The sequence below is a fragment of the Stenella coeruleoalba genome, assembly GCF_951394435.1.
Source record: "Stenella coeruleoalba genome assembly, chromosome: 20".
Lineage (NCBI taxonomy): Eukaryota > Metazoa > Chordata > Mammalia > Artiodactyla > Delphinidae > Stenella > Stenella coeruleoalba.
Genome location: NC_137166.1, coordinates 3,928,651 through 3,948,334, shown reverse-complemented (window position 1 = coordinate 3,948,334; position 19,684 = coordinate 3,928,651). Strand labels below are relative to the sequence as shown.

At 59.2% G+C, this 19,684-nt stretch overlaps 1 protein-coding gene across 3 annotated transcripts in view; it reads left to right on the top strand.

Annotated features, from left to right (window-relative positions):
* The window catches only part of GSE1 (Gse1 coiled-coil protein), a 473,992-nt gene that overhangs the window by 53,259 nt on the left and 401,049 nt on the right, over positions 1-19,684 (top strand). For 2 of the 3 annotated variants that reach the window (XM_079907156.1, XM_079907157.1), the window contains exon 1: positions 5,674-8,284. The exons of the other annotated variant lie outside the window; for it this stretch is intronic. In XM_079907156.1, the coding sequence (XP_079763282.1) occupies positions 5,957-8,284 (2,328 nt within the window). In that variant the 5' untranslated portion in view covers positions 5,674-5,956. Of the gene's footprint in view, positions 1-5,673; positions 8,285-19,684 lie in introns of those variants that run through there. 3 annotated transcript variants of the gene reach the window in all.

Sequence of the window (19,684 nt, the reverse complement as noted above, 5' to 3'; positions counted from 1 at the left end):
GAGGCTGGCCCGGCAGGCCAGGAGCTGGGCACACAGTTAGCAGCATGGATTAGAGCAAGGCTCTTGGGCCAGACTGCCTGGGTTTGCATCCAGCCCTACCAGCTGAGCTCTGGGACCTCGGGGACGCGTGTTCACCGTTCAGAGCCTCAGGGTCCCCGTCGGTACAATCGAGTCAACAATAACGCCTGTTTTTCGGGCTGTCGTGAGATCTAAACTAGGTGATGATGTAAATGCTGGACATAGCGCCTGGCATTTCGTCAGCACACAGTGTGCCTGGGCTGCTGTCAGCGCACACTGGAGGACGTGAACTGGGCCATACTGAGCGCCCGTTGCATGCTGGGGACTCTTAAGACAACATGGGGTTGCTACTGTCTACTTTTCCCCCCACCCCTCCCCCACCCACCTATTTCCTACCTTCTCCAAAACCTCCCCAGCTTGGAAGGCGGGGAGCCAACCACATGAATGATTACTGTGGATTTTGCGCTGCAAATCAGGGGTCTGTTGAGAAACCAGCAGCCGGGGAGTCTCTGAGTACCCTCAAGATTTATGTGGCGTGTTTGTCCCATCATCCCCAGTGGCAGGTCCACCCTGGTGATCATTTATCAAAGGAGTTTTACGAGGCCCTGAAGTTCACGGCAGTGGCCTCAGGTTTCGAGATGGAGGAGGCGGGGCCGAGGGTGTCGCCGGAGGGGGAACCTGGGCTGTTTGCCTCCGGATTCTTTTTCAGGTTCACGGGAGCAAGGCAAGATTTCAGGGGCACCTGAAATCTGCTCTTAGACTCAGTACCCTGTGCTCCGATCCTTAATTGTGTCATGCAAGCAGTGATTTTTTTTAAACAAAGCCCTTTGCAGCTTACAAAATGCTCCTGCATTGGCCGTCTCGGACCCCAGAGATGGGAAGTGGGCCTCCTACTTCCACCCTCTGACACTCCTGCATCTGAAAGCAGAAGGGATGCGAAGCCAGGGTCACCGAACACTCCGTATATTTTTAATGTTTACAGTGAACAAATCAGCCCAGTTTCCACATACAAAGGCAAGGATATCTCACCAGCCTCGGCAGCTGGGGGCTTCTCCTGGTCCCCCAGAACCGCGCTCTGCAGCCTCAGCTTCTCCGTCTCTTAGATGGAGCTGGTGAATCCTGCTTCGCCCCCCCCTGGATCTCTGTGTCATTACAAGCTAACGGATGTGAGGCAGCTCCTAAACCCAAGGCCTCCATAAATCCCAGGCATTTTTTTTTTTTTTTATTGTTAACGGTTGCATTCCTTCCCTCTGAGGAGGAGGATATGCTTTTGCCTGTGGCCTGCCATGTTTGAAGCTCTTTCTGAGCACAGAGGAGAAGTGCTTGCTTCATTCTTACGGGAAAAAAAAAAAAAAATGGAAAGAAAAAAAAATACGACAGTCAGATGATAAATTTTGTTTTTCTGGTCCCCAGTGAACCAGAGGCCAACACACAGCACACGTAGCCTCTGAAAGAGGAACGATGGACCAGCCTCCGAAGGTGAATGGGTCCTGGGAGAGGAGCCAGAGGACCTTTCGCAGTGTAGAGAGAGGAGGAAACGGAGAAGGGTACCGGTGAGGTACCGCAGGGTTGGTGCGGGGAGCTGGGGGCACATGGAAGGCTTTAGTCTGGATTGCTGGCACTCAAAAGAATGAAAGACTGGAAGCTGGCAGGAGATCCTGGAACTTGGAAGGCACTGTGAGGTTTTGGATAGAGTCTGGTATCCCATGTTTCAGCATGGATTGGGCCCCAGCTATGTCCCCGGCCTTGTAACGCTGTGGGACACAGCGAGGGAAGTCACCCAGAGACAGACACATAATCCAACGTGTGATGAGTGCTCGGAGCCTGGAAGCTTTGCTCTCCCCCGCAGGGCGAGGGCAGATTCCCGCAGTTCCTGGGCCAAGACGACCCTACAGGAAGCCGCAAATTTGAGAGGTGCCCGGATATTCCAGGCTCACGGCCTCCTGGTCTCCTATAGACCCGAGGTGGGCGTTTTCTCCCCATTCCCACTGCCGGGGCCGCCTGGGAGCATCTGTCGCTGCTCTTCAAGTCCATCGCGCTTGAGTCCTAGGAATGAGGATGGAGAGGGCTGGATGGCAATCCATGTGGTCTAGGGGGAGCCTGGCACCCTCTCCCCAGCTGCAGGGAGGGCTGCGGGGCTCAGAGGGAAGCCAGGAGCTGGCTCTGCTGGGGTCTGGAGGCCGTGGCTCTGATATGAAGTTGATACGCATGAACCTTGAGATTGCCCCGTGTCTCTGGCACACACACAGCCTGTTTTGTGTCTCAGTCGCTTTAGGTGTGAAAGTGGGGACACGTGTGAGGACAGGCTGGCATCGCGGGGCTCGGGGCAAAGCTAAGGGACAACAAAGCCAGGGAGTGACAGAGACACACCGCCTGGGCTCCAGCCCCAGCTCTACCTGCTGCGTGACCTTGGGCCTCTACTTCCTTTCTCTGTCTCCTCACCTGGAAACTGAGGACGTCACAGAATCTACCTCGCTGGCTCGCCGCAGAAATTCACCAGGGACTGTGTATGTTTCACCATCGACCCATGTGCACAGGCACATGGGTCTGCGTCCGGAGGGTGTGCTCTGCCTGGACCGTCTCACTTCACCTTTCTCCCAGCCCCGTGGGGTGCATCGTTTCGTTATCCTTGTTTTGTAGATGGGGCAGCCGAGGCTCAGAGAGATTAAGCAGCAGGCCAAGGCCACACGGCTCGTAAACGGCAGAGCTGTGATGTCCTTGTGGTGTGTCGGGCTGCGCCAGTGTCCCCAGCCCGGTCACCCGTCCACAAATGACCAGCCGTCATCACCTGCCTTTCTCCTCCTCTGATCTGTGCTCACCTGCTCCCCGGCTCCCGAGACCTGTGCCCAGGGGCTTTCCTGAGTCACCGGGTCAGTGAACGAAACAGAAACATCCCGTGGATGTCTCTCTCCTCCCACTCGCGGCCTGCTTATACACACACATAGGCACACGCGCGAACACATGCATTCACACGCACAGGAATGCACACACTAACACGTGCACACTCATGTGAAGGCAGGCCTGCGTGCATGTACACACGCATACACATGCACACGTCTGCACACACCAACACATGTATACACGAACTTTCACACGTGTGGCACGTACTCAGGACACTCTCTGGATGATTCCAGCTTAGCCAAAATCCACCTCCCTCTTGGTCCTGTTGACCCCTGTGGCCCTCCTCCCTCAGACCGTGTGTGTGGCCTCACCACAGCGCCCCCCTCACCTCGGAGTGCAGACGGGCACTAGCAGAACCTCGTCAGCCACTGGACAGAGCCAGGAAGGGTGAACACGCACACGCGTACAGAGTCACCTACGACGTGCCAGGCCCCTGTGATTCTCGCCCGTTGCACAGAGCAGAAAACTGAGGCTCAGGGAGCTAACAGGTTTGCCCAAGGCTCACACAGCTCGAGAGGGATGGGACAGGATTGGAACCCAGGTGTGTGGCACCCAGGCAGTGAGCCAGGCCCTGGAATCTACACAGTGAGCAAGACAGACCTGCTTCCCACAGGAGGGAGCAACCAGGCTCCTGGGGAAACCAGACAGAGAATAGACAAGAGAACAATAAAATCGATGGCAAACTCCCATGCCGATGAGCTGAGACCGAGAATGCCAGGGGAAGCAGCTTTAGATGAACAAAGCATGGAGTCCTCTGGGAGGAGATACTGCAGCCAAGACCTTAAAGAGGAGAGGAGCTGGCTTCACAAAGACAGCCTGGAAAAGCATTTGAAACAAGGAGCGGCATGTGCCAAGCCTTAGGCGACCCACGTGCAACTCCATAGAGGACCTGCCTTTCCTGAGCCAGGGATTGTTTTCCCAGCAAGCTCTCGGTCTGCGTGGAGCTTGAGAGACGTGCTAGGACACAGTTAAACAGGCCTCACCCTTTAAAGTCTTCCTAATCAGGCCCCCTCCTCGCAGCAGGTATTAAAAAAAAAAAAAAAAAAAAAAAATGCCAGAAGCGGGGAAGCCCCTTCGCCCTGCCCCCAACATTCCTTCGGGACAGTTTTGCTGACACAGCCTTTTCTCTGGCCAGCGTGAGGACCCGCAGTCCTGCATTTCTGGCCATGATGATGATGGTGACTTTCCTGTTGACCCCTGGACTGCGATCCCTGGAATATCCACCAGGGATTCCAAAGAGGTGGCCCTTTTCTCTTGTTCCATTTATTTATAATGCATGGCCCTCCTCCGTGCCAAGAGGAAGCCTAGTTTTACTTACACATCAGTGCCCCAGAGGGCAGAGGGGCTCACCTGGCACCTTTGTCCCCGGGCTGACTCTGGGGTCCAGCTGGCAGGTTGGGACGACTGTTCACTGCTCAGAAATCAGAGACTCGTAGATTTTTGAAGCTGGAAGGGGTGGGCATTTTGCAGATGGGAAGTGTGAGGCCCAGAGAGGCCTGGATTTGCACAAGGCCTCCCAGCTGGAGCCAGAGCGGCAGGGAGGATGGAGAGGTCCTGGCTGTGTCTCCTGCCGTGGACAGTCTCCATCAGCAGACGGATGACGGGGACCAGACGTTTGCTTAGTGACGCTGCACAGCCGGGGAGTTGAGAACAGGGCCCTGGAGCCGGCTGCTGGCGTCTGAATCCCAGCTCCGCCACTCCTGAAGAGTACCTTAATGCTCAGTGTCTCTTCTTTCTCATCTGTAGAATGGGCCGATCACGGCACTTAACCCAGAGTGATTGGGAGGAGCGACTGAGCAGATGTGTATAAAGTGCTTAGATTGTGCCCCTGACACGTACTGAGGTCTCTCTCTCTCTCTGTTTAATAAATACATGTATCTATACATAGGTAAGTAAATACATGGAAACAGTTAATCCCCTGCCAGAGCTCCTGCTTAAGAAGAGGAAGAAAGGGCCCAGAGTTGTCAAGTCATTTGCCCTGGAACACACAGCTCAGACATACAGGACCCTTTCTGCCCCTGGCCGAAGGTGGGGAGGGCCAGGACGGTGCATTCGCTAATGTGTTCTGGGGGATAGGGGACAGCTCCTGGTCCCTCTGTCACCAAGATTAGAACCCTGGGCCCTGAGAGGTGCCCCCAAACCAGGGCTCTTCAGGGCTGTAAAAGGCCCTTTAGAATGGGGAGGGGGCCGGGGCCGCCCCAGCTCATTTGGCGGCGTCCCTACTTGGGGGCGGAGGCTGCCCCTCCGGAGAGCTGCCCTTCCTCGCCGGGCTCCTCGGTCTCCGGGGGACGCCGGGCGCGTCCTTACCTGGCTCCTCCCGCGTCCTGCTTGACCTTTACTTAAAGACCAGCTCTAGCGGCTGATGGGTTTCCGCGGGTCCCCGAGGAGACCCTTCAGAGGGCTCGCGCCGGGCTTGCAGGAGAGCACCCCTAATTGGGGCAATGAATCATCGAGCGCGGCTCCCGGCCGGACACAAAATAGATAGAGGAGCCGGCGAGCTATTGTGCGCAGTTTGGGACGCGGGGGGGGGGGGGGGGGTGGAAGAGAGGGGGAGGCAGGGCTGAGAAGGAGGAGGACGAGGAGGGGGGCGGGCAGAGGGGAGGGAAAGGGAGGGGAGGAAGCGTAAGGGAGGGATTCCCCCCCCCGCCCGCCGTGCTCCCGCCCTCCCGCCCTTCTCCTCCCCTCCTCCCTCCGCGCCGCCCGCCGCCCCGCCTCCCTCCTCCCCAATTAAATGACCCAACGCTTTGGCAGGCGCCGGAGCTCGCACATGCGGCTGCCGCTCCAGCCGCCCCGGGCCCGCCGCTGCCGCCGCCGCCGCCGCCGCTGCGTTCCGGGCGCGCTCGCCGCGGCGCCGCCGGGGGCTCGGCCGGCCGGGGGGGGCGCCTCTGCGAGCGGCCGAGCGCCCGCGCCCGCGCCGGCCGCCCGCCGCCAAACTTTGCAGCGCGCACACATGCTCCAAGTTGGGCCCGGCGGCGGCGGTGGGCGGTGAGGGCGGCTCGGGGCGCGCGGGGCCCCGGGCGGGCGGCGCGGCGCGGCCATGAGCGGGCGGCCGGCGCCGGTCTCCCGCAAGCAGCGGCTCATGGCAGCGGTGGGCGAGCGGGCGGCGGGCGGCGGCGGCGGCGGCGCGCCTCTCTCCTGCTTCATCTGCGGCGGCGGCATCGGGCGCGGCAAGGAGCTGAAGCTGCAGGTGAAGCAGCCGGCGGCGGGCGTGGGGGCCCCGGCACAGCCCTTCTTCCCGTTCCTGCAGCAGCAGGAGCCGGCGCCCGGCGCGCGCGAGCTGTCCCCGGCCGACGGCTGCGTGCTGGTGTGCGCCGTGTGCCGATGCTTCCTGGGCGAGCAGTGGGCCGCCTTCGAGCGCGCCCGCACGCCCGTGGACAAGCGCATGTACTGGCTCAAGCGGCCCCACCAGTGCGACGCGGGTGCGGGCGGACGCCGCGGGGGTGCCGGGGCCCCCCGCGAGTGGAACGTCGCCTACGCGCTGGGCGCTGCGGCCGGCGACGAAGACGACGACGACGGTGGCAGCGGCGGTGGCCCCGGGCCCCGCGCGGCCGCTGAGGAGCCTCGAGACTCAGAGCTGTCGGAGCTGTCGGACACCGACCCCCTCTCCGAGCCCGACCCTGCCGCGCGCGACGCCGCCAGTCCCCACCAGCACGGGGCGCCGGCGGCTCGGGCTGCCCCGGGGCCCGGGCCTCGCGGGGGCCGCTGCCCGGAGTGGAGGCTGGCGCCGGGCCCTTCTCCCGGACAGGGCGCAGAGACCACCGCAGCGGGGGACGTGGAAAAGGAGGAGGTCCCTTCGAAGCTCCGAGTGGACGGGGAGCCCAAGGCGGGCATCCGGCGCCGGCGGAAGGGCCATGGGAGGCACTGGGTCCCGGAGGCCCGAGCCAGCGTCCTGAGGGGCATTCAGGACCCTTGGCAAGGGCCTGCAGTCCAGGTGGCCCCTGCAGAGAGCATGAGAGGAGCCCCTTCCGGCAGGGCCGCCAAGACTCCTGAGAGCAGGCCGCTGGGGGAGACCCGCGGGGGCTGCTGCGTGTCTGAGGACAGTGACGTCAACATCACCAGTGAGGAGGAGGGCCACCAGGAAGAGCCTTCCTCAGGCCCCCGTGGCCCCGGAGACACAGAAAACGGTGGCGGCCGCGTGCCCCGAGCTCCCCTGGAGAGCCGGGCCGCACCACCAGAGGGCCTTTGCTGCTACATCTGCGGCTCGGCGCTGTCCCCGGCCTCGCAGCACCAGATCCACGTGCAGAAGCAGGAGAAGCTGGCCCAGGCCCCTTTCTTCCCCTTCCTGTGGCTGCACAGCCCACCCCCGGGAGCACAGCGCATCAGCGAGGGCGGCAGCACCCTGGTGTGCCCCTGCTGCTTCTCGTCCCTCATGCAGCAGTGGCAGAGCTTCGAGCTGGCCGACGTGCCCGTCCTGCAGAGGCTCTACGTGGTGCCCCTGAACAGCCACGCCCCCGGCATGGCCTCCAAGGGCAGGAGGCTCCAGAGGGAAGAGGGCCCACCCGCCGGGGCCCTGCCAGAGGCGTGCTACCTCTGCGGGGAGGACTGTACCCAGGATGCCCGGGCAGTAGCCTCCAGGATGCTCAATGGCAACACCAGGGGCTCCATGCATTTCCCCTTCCTCAGCCTCCTGCCCTGCCCCCCCAATGCCCAGGGCCCCAACAAGCGCTGTGAGGTCCGCAGCTGCCCCAAGTGCTTCAGCGTCCTGGAGGACGTCTGGGCCCTGTACCGGGCCTGCCAGAACGAGGAGCTCATCACCTCCGTGCAGGGCTTCCTGGGCAGGTACCACCAGGCTTTCTCGGCCTCAGACCCTGCTCTCTCCGAGCCGCCCGCGTCGGCCCAGGGCAGCCCGGCGTCCATCTGCTACATCTGCGGGGCTGAGCTGGGCCCTGGGAAGGAGTTCCAGCTCAACGTGAACCCTTCCAGCCGCTTGGGCGAGAAAGAGCCCTTCTTTCCCTTCCTCACCGTCTATCCGCCCGCCCCGCGCGCCAGGCCTGCCGACTCCACCGGCCTGGTGGCCACCTGCGTGCTTTGCTACCACGACCTGCTGGGCCAGTGGCTGCAGCACGAGGCCCGCGGCACCCAGCACGCCGTCAGCCCCTGGTCTCGGCAGTACCAAGTGGAGACGTTCGTGTGCTTCTTCTGCCGGCAGGAGAAGAAGCGGTGTCTCGGGCTGAAGGCCGTGCGGGTCGCCCGGCTGCCCTTGTTTCTCTACACCCTGCGAGCGAGCCACAGCCTCTTAGTGGACGATGGCCGGCAGCTGATAATCGGCGCCTGCACAGAGTGCGGGACCCTGGTGTGTGCTGGCCAAGGGCTCACCCGCCAGGGACCCGTGGGCTGGAGCTCCCCAGTGGCAGCTGCGAGGAAGGTAAGCAGTTCTCGTGTCATTCTCTGAAGTCCCAGCAGGGAAGGAAGAGATGTTGTTTTCTCTTCTGCCAGGGAGGAGTTTGCACCGATTCTGTGTGGTGTGTTCCAGCAGGAGGTGCCCTCCGGGGTCACCCCGCTAGTGCTTGGTGGGTGCGTTGGCCTGGAGGCATGTGGCAGGTCGGGGGAGCTGGGGGCCGAGAGTGGTCCTGTGGAAGAATAGGGCACTGCTGGGAACAGCAGGCATGGGCCTGAACTTGAGTGTGTTTGCAGCGGAATCTATCAAACAGAGGAAGTTCGGGGCACGTCTGTCATCCGCCTGATAACATTGGTAATTAGTCCAGCCATGCAGGTCACCGAGAGGTCTCCGTACTTACCCGGTTTAAACACATCCGAAGTTCCTCTCTCCTCTTGTTCCCGCTCAGCTTAGCTTTTCCAGAATTTCCCACCCAAGTTCACACCTTTCCTTTGAGGCTCTCTGGTTGCTCAATAGCAGCTGGAGATGGATTTCCAGACATGGGGCTTTGGGACCCAGGGGACAGTGGCCCAAACAGACATTTCTCCCGGTGGGAAGAGAGTCTTTCTTTTCTGCAAGTCAGCTGTGCAGGCGGAGGGTGGGAGGCCTGGCGTGCGCCCTGTTTGTAAGGCGCCTGTCTTCACGCTGCCTGCCCGGGAGGAGCCAGACGGGGCGCAGTTAATTTTCTATCTGGCTTTGCAAAGGCCGAAGCAGGACCTGCTCCCGGTGGGTCTGGGGAAGCAGACGTCTCTGAGTTGTCATCACCGTCATGGCCACCGGAGCCAGAAATCCTAGTTTCCACCAAAGCTGGTGACACTGGCTTGTCTTAATCAGACACCTGGAGTGGTAGCCGCTGGCGTGGGGCTGGAGGAGGGACCTGTGAGCAGGGAAGGGTGTCTCCGCCCGTCCAGGAGTGGGTGTCGCGTCTGCCTGAGAGGCTTCTGATCCTGCCTCCCAGGCATCCACGCGTGTGCACACGTGTGGGGTTCTGGGTTACGTGTTCACTCACGGTGGTTGCGTCTATAAAGTAGATGTCCGGCCCCGACGCCTTCACGCTCTGCCCAGGGTTCTTTGGATGTCAGCGGCCCCTTTGGACTTAGTGCTGTCTTTGGGGGGCTTTGGTCTGGTTTGGGGGCTTTTGTCTTTAGAGCTGTTTTTGGAGGGCCTCTCGTTTTAAACGGACAAGCCTGCCACCCCCGCACCGTGGATGCTAAACCCCTTGTTCGCGGTGCGCGGCAGCGCAGCCCGCGCGTCTGCTGCTGGGAATCTGACCTACGGCTCCCGGAAGGGCCGGGCCTGGGAGAAGAGCCTGGCTGACCAGCACAGAGCCGGGTTCCAATCCTGCCCTTTCTCTTGTTAACTGAGCGCCAGGGAGGATGCGTCTCAGCCTCCCTGAGTTCATTTCTTTAAGCTGGGGAGTGGAAATAAGTATCACCTGCCTCGAGGGGCCATGATGAGAATTAAATGAATCGGGGCATTTGAATGCTTCCGGCAAGTCAGGTGCTTGGCATAGAGTGGCGCCCTTGTGTCCTCCCCACGTGTTGGGGCACATTGTTCCAGGATGCAGGTGGATTCTGCAGGGTGGGTACAGATTTTCAGCTTGGCGGTGGTGGGCGTGAGGTCATCAAAGCACCCCCCGTGAGGCCTCTCAGATTGTCTTCTGCACAACGTCCACACTGTGGTGTTTTCCCACGTTGATGTGCTCACTCATCGGGAGTTGATGAGATGCCGACTGGGGCCCTCAATGATAGGAACGTGAGGAAATGAGAAGCTGCAGCTCCCAGTCCAGCTGCGAAGCGGGGTGCGGAGGGTGGCCAGGTGTGGACGAAAACGCAAGCTGGTGTCCGCCCAGGGGGGGTCAGCATGAGTTTGGGGGGCTGAACGTCACGCTAACTTCTGCACCGTTTCTAGAGCAACCTATTTCCTTTGCTCCTTACCGCGTCCCTATGAGGCGTTATTATTCCCATCTTAGAGATGAGTAAATGGAGGCCCAGAGAAGTCAGATGACCGTGTTGACTGTCACGCAGCCCGTAGGTCGCTGAGGTGGGTCTTGAACCCCAAAGTCCTCCGCCGTTGGACCGCCTGACAGAGGTGGAACCTTGGAAGATGGGCGGGATTTGTCGGTGGGAGAGGATTCAGGAGGAAGGGAAATAAGGTTGGAGTGAACTAGAAGCCTTGAAATCAGAAAAAGGAGGTCGGGTTTAGAGTTGAAGATACGGGGTAGCAATGAAAAGTGAACGAAGCCGTGGAATGGGCTGGGAAGAGCTACGCCCGGGGCCGGACCATGGCAGCATCCCAGGTGGTTGGTGAGGCCATCAGGCCTCTGGGTGGTGGGGCAGCAGTGCGTGGCTCAGGCCCATTTAAACAGAGGGAAAGAGAAACCTCAACTCCTGCCTCCAGGAGAGCCTGACTGATGGTCAGTAGAGTGCCGGGAATACAGCCTCTCCCCCCTCCCCCATTCATTCAACAGATATTCACGGAGCGCCTGCTCTGAGCCAGGCACTGTTCCAGACCCTGCGGTGCTGGTGGTGTCAGGGGGAGGGGCACGGAGAGCCCGGAAAGAATACTTCCTGCAGAGCTGTGAGCGGGGCAGGATGAAGCTAGGCCAGGTGCCAGGGTGGGCTTGGGGATGAGAGCGCAGGGTCACAGGAGCTGCAGACCAACCCAAGGGGCTCCTGGCAGGGCTGTCAGGGGTGAAGACACGGGTGACACCACCAAGGAACGTGCAGAGGCCCCCATGCTCCTTTCCCGACCAGCTCCGGAGTCCTTGGTTCTCGTGTCCATATTCCGTGTCTCCCTTCGGTGCGTGGTTTGAGAATTTGGGGGGGAGTGGCTAGGGACATTGGAAGGTGGCTGTGGGGAGCCATTTAGCTGGGACAGTGTGTTCCAGAACCTCGTCTGTACCGCCTCCTGTGATGCCTCAGTTGTTTCCTGTTAAAGGTTCATTTACAAGGGAATCACCTTTAACCGCTAAGAAAGTAAACATGAAAGAAGGAAGTGCGGAAGGGTGTCTGTCACTGGTGCCCTCCCTTTAGACTGTGGCTTTTCTCACCAGCTGGACTCCTGGCCCCTGGAGAGCACCCTGCCCTGTAGCCACCATATCTCTGAGCTGGCTGCTTGGGTAGGGCTGTGTCGGGGGTGGGCTGTGGAGGCTGTAGCCCACCCACCCTTTTTGGGGGTGCTTCCCCGAGGAGGAGCCCCAGCGCCGGGAAGCTCTGTGAAGCCATGGAAAGACCCTGGCTTGGCCTTAAGACAGACCCGGCTTCAATCTTCCTTCTGCTGGGAGCTGGCTGTGTGACCTTGGGAAAGACTCTTGCCCTCTCTGAGCCTCAGTTGCTGCCCCTGAGAAGTGGAGGTGCTCGTTCCTCTGGAAGGTTTGTGATGTGAGAGCTGCTAGCGGGCACCAGGGGTACGGGTCCCATTCATTCCTTTCTTCTCCCTGAGGTACTTGTAACTCAGGCTGGGTCTCTCACTGGCACCCACAGGCTCCAGCGTCGCAGCCTCTGCCCCCCCACTTTCTTGCTGGGGGTGGGGAAAGGTTGTCCCTCCCTTCAGAGCTAGGAGGCACGGCTGGCCAGGCTCAGAGATGGCATCTGGGGACGTAATAATGATGAAGATACAGAATGCTTCCCGAGTTCCAGGCTGTGCCAGGCTTCACCTGTCCTCACAACAACCCCATTTAGGGAGGTGCCGCTCTCCCCCTGTCATAGAGGAAGAAGCAAGTCCAGAGAGGTCAAGGAATTTGCCCAAGGTCACTCAGCTCATGACATCAAGGCCAACGTTGGACCCAGGAGCCCGGCTTTGGAGTCTGTGCTCTTGACTTTCTGTCCTCTCGGAGGCTCCAGCTGTAAAGGTGGCAGTGCCCTGGGGGGGGGGGAGGGTGGTCCTGATAGCCCCTGCGTGAGCCTGCCCACCCCGCATTTCAGCCGGCAGAGCAGCTGGGAGGCAGGAGTCAGCTTGACTGGGCCAGAGGCCCCGAGAAACCCCCCACCGGCTGCCTCTGCTGCCTACCCGCCCCCCCCAGTTTCTCCACCTGCTGAGAAGTGGCGCCCTTTGTCTTTTGCTTCCCCCAGCACTGCCCAGGTGTTCAGATTTCAGCCGGGCCCTCCGTCAAGGATGGGTTTGCCGCATGATCGAGCTGCTTCCCTCGCGAGCCAGTTGGCCGCCCGGCCTCCCTTGACTCTTCCCTCCGTCCGGGGAGCGTTCCGGGCAGTGGAGCGTGCAGCTGTTTACCTAACCGCACCCCGGCCTTCGCTAGGGGCTGCCCGCCCAGCCCCCCGAGCCTGGCCTCCCGGCCTGGAACAGGTGTTGCCGCTGGGCCGCCTTTCTTTTCTCTGCGCTGACATCTGAGGCCTGCAGAGAGGGTCTGTCATCACTCGCCTGTCAGGGCCACATGCACATCTGTTTCCCGTGTTCCCGGCTCTCTGCGCCCACTCGGCTGCCTGCTCTTGAGGGAGGGCCTGCCAGCCCCTCCTCCTTGGATCCAGGATCCAGGGGCACTCGGGCAAGGCGATAGGGTAGGGGAAGCTTCCGGAAGGTGCCAGGAGAGGCTGCCCGGCTGGGCTGACACTGGCACCCTCTTCCTGGCAGCTGCCGGGAAGTGACTGGGCTTTGGCCTTCCCCACGCTCTGACCACCTCCTCCGAGGGGAGGTCTCTGCTTTTCTTGGCGGGGTGGGGGCCATCTGCTCGCGGAGTAAACTTTCCAGATGCGCCTTGTCTTAACCCTGGAGGTGATTAGAGACAACTGGGATGGCAAGAGGTCTTCAAAACTCAGCCTCCCTGGAAGCAGGGAAGGGGAATTCGCCCAGAGCTTTCTGGCTCCTTCTCTGCTTAGATCTCTCTGGGTCCAGCCCTTGGGAGGTTAACTCTGCCATGACTCTTCAGACGGGTTGAAGGTTCTGGGCAGGTTTGCCTCATGGGCACATTCTTTGGGCTGAGGAAGAGGCCGCGTCTGGACGTCTGGAATTCAGGTCCATCTTCTGTCCTAGGTCCATATCCTGGCGGGGACGGTGGCGAGGGGTGATGCTTCTGCCCTCTGTCAAGAGCGTTTAGGACCTTAGCTTCTGTTTGCCATGCCGTCCCCAGAGGGAGCCTCACCAGGGCAGTTATGGAAGGAGTTTCTACTGGCCATGTGACCTTTGTTCATTTCCCCATCTGTCCAAATGAAAGGTGTGGTCCTCAGGGGTCACAGGCGGTTTGCCTGCCACACGTGAAATCTGACTGGTGGTACTGTGTTGAGAAGGATGCTGAGGCTGTGTGTGGACTTGCTGGGAAAATATCTAGCAATTTATTAACAGTTATTTTTCCCCAGCTTTTTCAGATATAAACGACATACAGCGGGATGTAGTTTTAAGGTGTGCAGAGTGTTGATTAGATCCATGTGTCTATTGCGAAATGACCTCCATCCCCTCTGCCCCAAAGTTACCATTTCTTTTTTGTGGTGAGAACATTTAAGATCTACTCTCTTACCAGCTTTCAAGTATGTGATACAGGGTTGTGAGCTGTCATGCCCCTAATGTACATTTGGCCCCTTGGTTCAGTATCTCCCCATTTCATGGGGTCTAGGTTTTAAAATTGGTACGTGATGCCGGGGCCCCGAAACACCATGATGTTCTGTCCTGGGGAGGATAGAGTATTACGGTCACAAAACCCTCACGGATCATCATTTTTCAGGCAACTTTATACCAGGAGGACCAACAAGCCCACAGCCTAAGGCCACTTTTGCTGGTTTGATCTTTCAGTAATACAAGGTAGTTAGATGTATAAGTTTTGAAAGAAGTTCTGCCAGTCCTGTGCCAGGGATGCTGGAGCAGTTCTTCCTCCTGGCCCAGCTCAGCCCTTGACCAGGGCTGCCCTGCAGACACGTTTGTACCCATTCTACGCATGAGCTCAACAAACGTTTGCATGCCTGTAGTGCACCAGGTGCTCTGTGAGCACTTGGTGCTCTGAGGATGTGATGTGGAATCAGGCAGGCCCTGCCCTTGGGGGGATGGGGGATGGGGGGGGTGTAGGGATCCGGCTGTGATCGTGTACTGTGTTGAGTTCTGTGCTGGGGTCTTCTGGGAGCCCATAGGATGATGGAAAACGGGTGTGTTCAGGGAAGGCTTCCTGGAGGAGGTGGCACCTAACCTGACCCAAAGACTGAAAAGGAATCAGCCAGGTCTACAAGGGGGTCATGTGCTCCTGGCAGAGGAGCATGAAGAAAAGCCTGGATGTGGGGAGTGGGATTTGCTGGAGAACCTTAAATAGTTCCTGTTGAAGTGGGAGGAGGGGATGCGGTGGGAAGGGTTGGTAGTGTTTGGAATCCCTGGATGCACATTTGAATCAACTGCCCCAACCTGTTAAAGCAGAGTCTGTGAGGGGTGGCACTGGTATTTTAAAGCTTCTGGAAGATTCCAGAGTTGGGGTGAGAACTGGTGATAGAGATTTTGGAAGCACTGCCCAGGAGTTCGGGGCTTTTATCTTGAAGCTGTGGCTTGGCAGTCACCAGAAGGATTCTACTCATTTGTTCAGTCTGTCTTTACCAAGCGCCTGCTGTATCCCAGGCACTATCTGGGCATCAGGACCCAGCAGGGAGCAAACCAGGCCTTTGCAGTGGGAGGGGCTGTGATGGTGGTGACGGAGTGGCCGGGAGAGGGGAGGGTTGGGGGCTGTCACCTGAGCAGCGAGGGGGGTCTGGCAGGGGCCTGAGGAACAGTGAGGAAGCCGGGGTGCCTGAGGGCAAGGCGGGGTTCCTCTCAGAGGCGGGCAGGGGCCAGTCAGGGGGCCCTCACTGGGGAGCCGGGACCGTGGGCTGACGCTGAGAAGGCATTGTTTTTGTTTTGTTTTTAAACTGAGGTACAATTCGCACCCTACAGAGTGGATTAAAGTGTACGGTGCAGTGGTTTGTAGTGTATTCACAGGGCTGTGCGCGCATCACCACTGTCTAGTCCAGAACATTCCTATCACCCCCTCCCCCAGCCCCTGGCAACCGTGAATCTCCTGTCTCTATGGAAGTACCTATTCTACATTTCGTAGGAATGGAACCATCCAGTATGTGGTGTTTTATGTCTGACTTTTGTCGTTTATGTGTTTGAGGTCCATCCACGTTGTAGCATGAATCAGTCCTTCAGCCCTTTTCATGGCTGAGTACCATTCCACCGTGTGGATAGAGCACATTGGATTTATCCGTCCATCAGTGGATGGACATTTGGGCTGTTTCCACCTTTTGGCTGTTGTGAATAACGCTGCTGGGAATGTTTACAGGTTTTTGTGTGTATCTGTGTTTTCTCCTGGATAGATACCCAGGAGTGGAATTGCTGGGTCATCTGGTAATTCTATGTTGACCCTTTAAGTTCCACTTTCCCACTGGGGGTTTTAGGCAGGCAAATAACATGATATGACTTGAGTTTGGTTTTTTTTGTTGTTTTTTTTCTTTTGCGGTACGCGGGCCTCTCACTGTCGTGGCCTCTCCCGTCGCGGAGCACAGGCTCCGGACGCGCAGACCCAGCGGCCATGGCTCACGGGCCCAGCTGCTCTGCGGCATGTGGGATCCTCCCGGACCGGGGCACCAACCCGCGTCCCCTGCATCGGCAGGCGGACTCTCAACCACTGCGCCGCCAGGGAAGCCCATGACTTGGGTTTGAAAAAGTCCCATCTGTGACTCCTTGAAGCTGTGTGCCGTCAACTCACTGGCCACCGTTGCACCTTCTGTGGCTGGTCTCCATCGCTGGATTTGTTTGAAGCTGGGATTTAGTCGTCTTCTCCCTGGGATAAGAGAAGCTTTATTAAGAATTGAGCTCTTGGGGATTTTGACTTGCTGTAGCTGCACCCCTGGAAATCAGAGGACCCAGATTCTGGCCCCAGCACTCAGTTGCCTTGGGTAAGACCCTCCACCTGTCTGGGTCTCAGTTTTCCCCTCTGTAAAATGGGAGCAGATGGTGTACTCGTAGCCGAGCCCCTTGGCTTCTACGCAGCTGTCAAGCTGCCACCTTTCTGCACCTTTTGGCAGGAGCGGGATTGCAGGGTGGAGAGAGAAGACCCCTGGGGTCAAGGCCTGGCTTGGCTCTGTGAGTCCAGCGGCTCTGAAGTTCTCTGCCCCATCGCTGGCCGCCCCAGCCTCCTGCTGCCCGCCCTGCTTGGTGTGGAACCCTGTATGAAATTGATTGCTGGATTGAGTTTCCTTCCAGAGGTGCCAGCAGCCTTGAATGGACGGCACAAAAGTCACAGGTGGTATTTGGTACAGCGGAGCCGGGCAGGCATGCCGGGACCCTGGCCAGGAGCACCACCTCTTAGAGCTGTTTCTGCCTGGCAGGTGAGAGTGAAGTGGGGAGAGCAAGCGGTCCAGGGTCCAAGGAAGACCCCTCAAAGGTCAGAGCCCACCACGTTGTCCTGCCCACGCGTTGGTATCAATTGTTGGCAGAGCCGGTGAAAAGGAAGGTGATTGAGGTTCTGTCCACCCCCCTGGTCCTGATGCAGACACAGTGAGGTCTGAGGAGATGGTGGTGGTTCTGATGCAGATGCTGGCTGTAGCAGATGACCCTCTTCCCCAGACTGCCCGTTCCTCCTGTGGCCGCGGAGGGTGGCGTGAACTGTCCTGTGGGAAGGTGGCATCAGTCTCAAATCTCCGATGAGGAGGCCAAGGCTCACGACCCTGAGAGTTCTGGGTTACGTGGCAGAGCTGGGATGTGCGAGAGCCAGTGGTCGAACGCCCGGCCTTGGCCTCTCCCCCTGCCCGGGCTTGAGTGGCACCCATGGGAGGAGAGGATGTGGGTCTGTCAGGGGCCCGCCCTGGTGTAGCCACACAAGGAGGCCGCCCTTGGGCTCCTGCACCAGCTCCCCTAGGGGCCGGCGTGGGGAGGGTCCGAGCATCGGCACACTGCAGCGCTGTTTTATAAGCCTTCCCAGACCCGTAAACCTCGCCCGGCTTCCAGACGGGGATTAAGAGGCTTGTGAGGGTTCTGCCGCCGGGGAGGGATGGAGACAGGTGGGAGACAGGCGTGGGCTTTGTAGACTCCCAAATGCAGCAGCCCCGGATCAGAGGTCCTGGTGTCCACGACCGTCGGTCCAAGACAAGGGCGGCCTGGAGGAGCCATTCAGCCTTTGAGGCTCAGATGGCCCGAGAGGGTGGGCTTCGATGGGCTTGGGCGCCAGCTCTTTGAGTCCTGATTCCTTTGATGGCGGGACCTCTCCTTTGACGGCGGGATCGCTCCGCTTGCCCTTTCCCTTCCAGAGGGTCTCGCTCAGTTGTATGCGGTTCTTTCTTTTGTGTGATTGTGCGATGCCCTGGGGCCATTGGACAGGGAGGCCCGGAACGTTCAGAGCGGGGCTCCCCAGGCAGGGCCCTCTGCACCAAGCACCTTGGCTGCCACGGGGCCCCCAGCACGGGGAAAGCGGAGGTCAGGCAGCCTCCCTGTGCGCCGTCCGCTGCGTCCTGCTGGGGCCCGGGGGGTGGGGGCAGTGCCGTCCTGGAAACAAGGCCTCTGTCCTGTCTGTGCAGGAGCCAGGACTCCTTGGGGACCTGCACATCCCGGTCCAGAGCAGGGTGGCCCTGGCCCCCGGCCTGTGTGCAGCCTGGCCTGGCTGCAGTCACCCAGCCGCCCCTCCCACCAAGGGGAGGATCGCTTCTCTTGCCCCTCGCCCTCCTTCTCTTGGCAAACTGCATCTTCTTTGCTTTTCAAAACTGTGTAGGGGAAGCGGGAACCGGTTTTTGGAGCTCCCATCCCGTGGGGTGGGGTGGCCGGAGTCCCTCTCGTTAGCGGGTGAAACCCGGACCTTACTCACCTGTCACTCACCACGTGATGGGGAGGCACCGGGCCTTCTCTGGGGTGAGCGCTGGCTTCAAGGCGGGTCCCGAGGAGGGGGCCCTGGCGGCCCTGGGATGGCCAGTTGTGCGGGCATGAGAGGATGGCGTCTTTCCCCCATGTCCCCTGCCCCGCTGACTTACGCACAGACACCCCGACACACCTCTCATACCCACGCTCACAAGCCTTTACTGTGACACCCACTCCCTCGTTGCACATGCAATCACACGCACACTCACACGGGTGCGTGCTCTCTTGCACGGACACACTCATACACCCCCCCCCCCATCACATTCTCTGAGAGAGGGGTGTTCATATCTGTCACAATTTTGGATTTGTGTTTTTCTCTCTTGAATTTTGTCAACTTTTGCTTCGTGAATTTCAAGGTTCCTGCACGTTTATGATCGTTTCGTCTTTCTGATGAGTTGGCCCTGTCGTCACAAAGACGTATCCTTCTATCTCTGGCAATGTCTGTGTCTCGAAGTCTATTTGATCGGAATCATCCCCGTCTGAAAATCAAGGCCTCTGAGGTTCAGAGAGGGAAAGTGATTTGCCTGAGGTCACACAGCTCTTAGTGTCCGGGGTGGGATTCATGTCTCTCCGTGCAGCTCAAAAGGTTTCTCCACCCCACTGGCTGCTTTGGGGCAGCGGGTCTGAAAGAAGCCCCTTCCTGGTACTTTCTGGGTGTCTGCATTTTAATGTCATGATTGTCAGGTGGCCAGAGCTGTGTCCCTGCCCACCCTCAGCAGAGGACCCCCCAGGAGCCCCAGAGCCGAGCATCTGGCCTACAACCTGCGGAGCTCAGCTGAGCATGCTTGGAACATCCTCCGGAGATTTCTGGCCAAACTCTGCTCTGCAGCTCCTGGCCCCCCACCCCATTTGGTGAGATTGTTCTGAACATGTTGAGTGGAGCTTCCTAGGACTCACATGTAGAATTTCTCCCGGGGGGGCAACAGAAATGTCCCCCCTCGCTGGCTTCTCTGGTCCGTGTGGGCCTTTTGGCTAAATCCACACTTTCCGGTGGCTTCGCCCCAGCCAGGCCCACGCCTGGAGATCCTCGGGGGCTCCTTGCTGGAGGCAGGCTGCCTGCCCGTGGTCCAAGTCATCCCAGCCAGCCCTGCTCCCGGGTCCCGGAGGAGAGCCACCTCCACCTCCCTGGGGCATGCTGGGAAACTCTGGGACCTGCAGGGGGCCTGGGAGGGGTGTTGCCTAGGAGACGTTTGTGGGGAGAATTGACACAGTGAGGGGCCATATTTGCCTTAAGCTGTAAATAAGGGAGTATAAGCAAAGGGATGGGTTGGTTCACTCAGCAGAGTTTTCACTGCCCTAGATGCTGTGCTCAGAGTTAAGGACCAGGATTGTGCCAGGTGCAGGGGATGAATACTGTTATCTAATCCTAGACGGGGTCTGTCCACTGTAAAACACAGGATTGTTTCATATGCCACTAGGCAAGAAAAAATGCCGCTCATGAAACCGACACTTCACCCGTTGTAAGATTCATCCTGATTTCAGAGAGCTTAAAATGTAAAAGAGAGAGTATGGGTCTTCAAATCAGTGAGATGGGATGATGGGATGATGGCGATGGTGGTGATGAGGACACAGCAG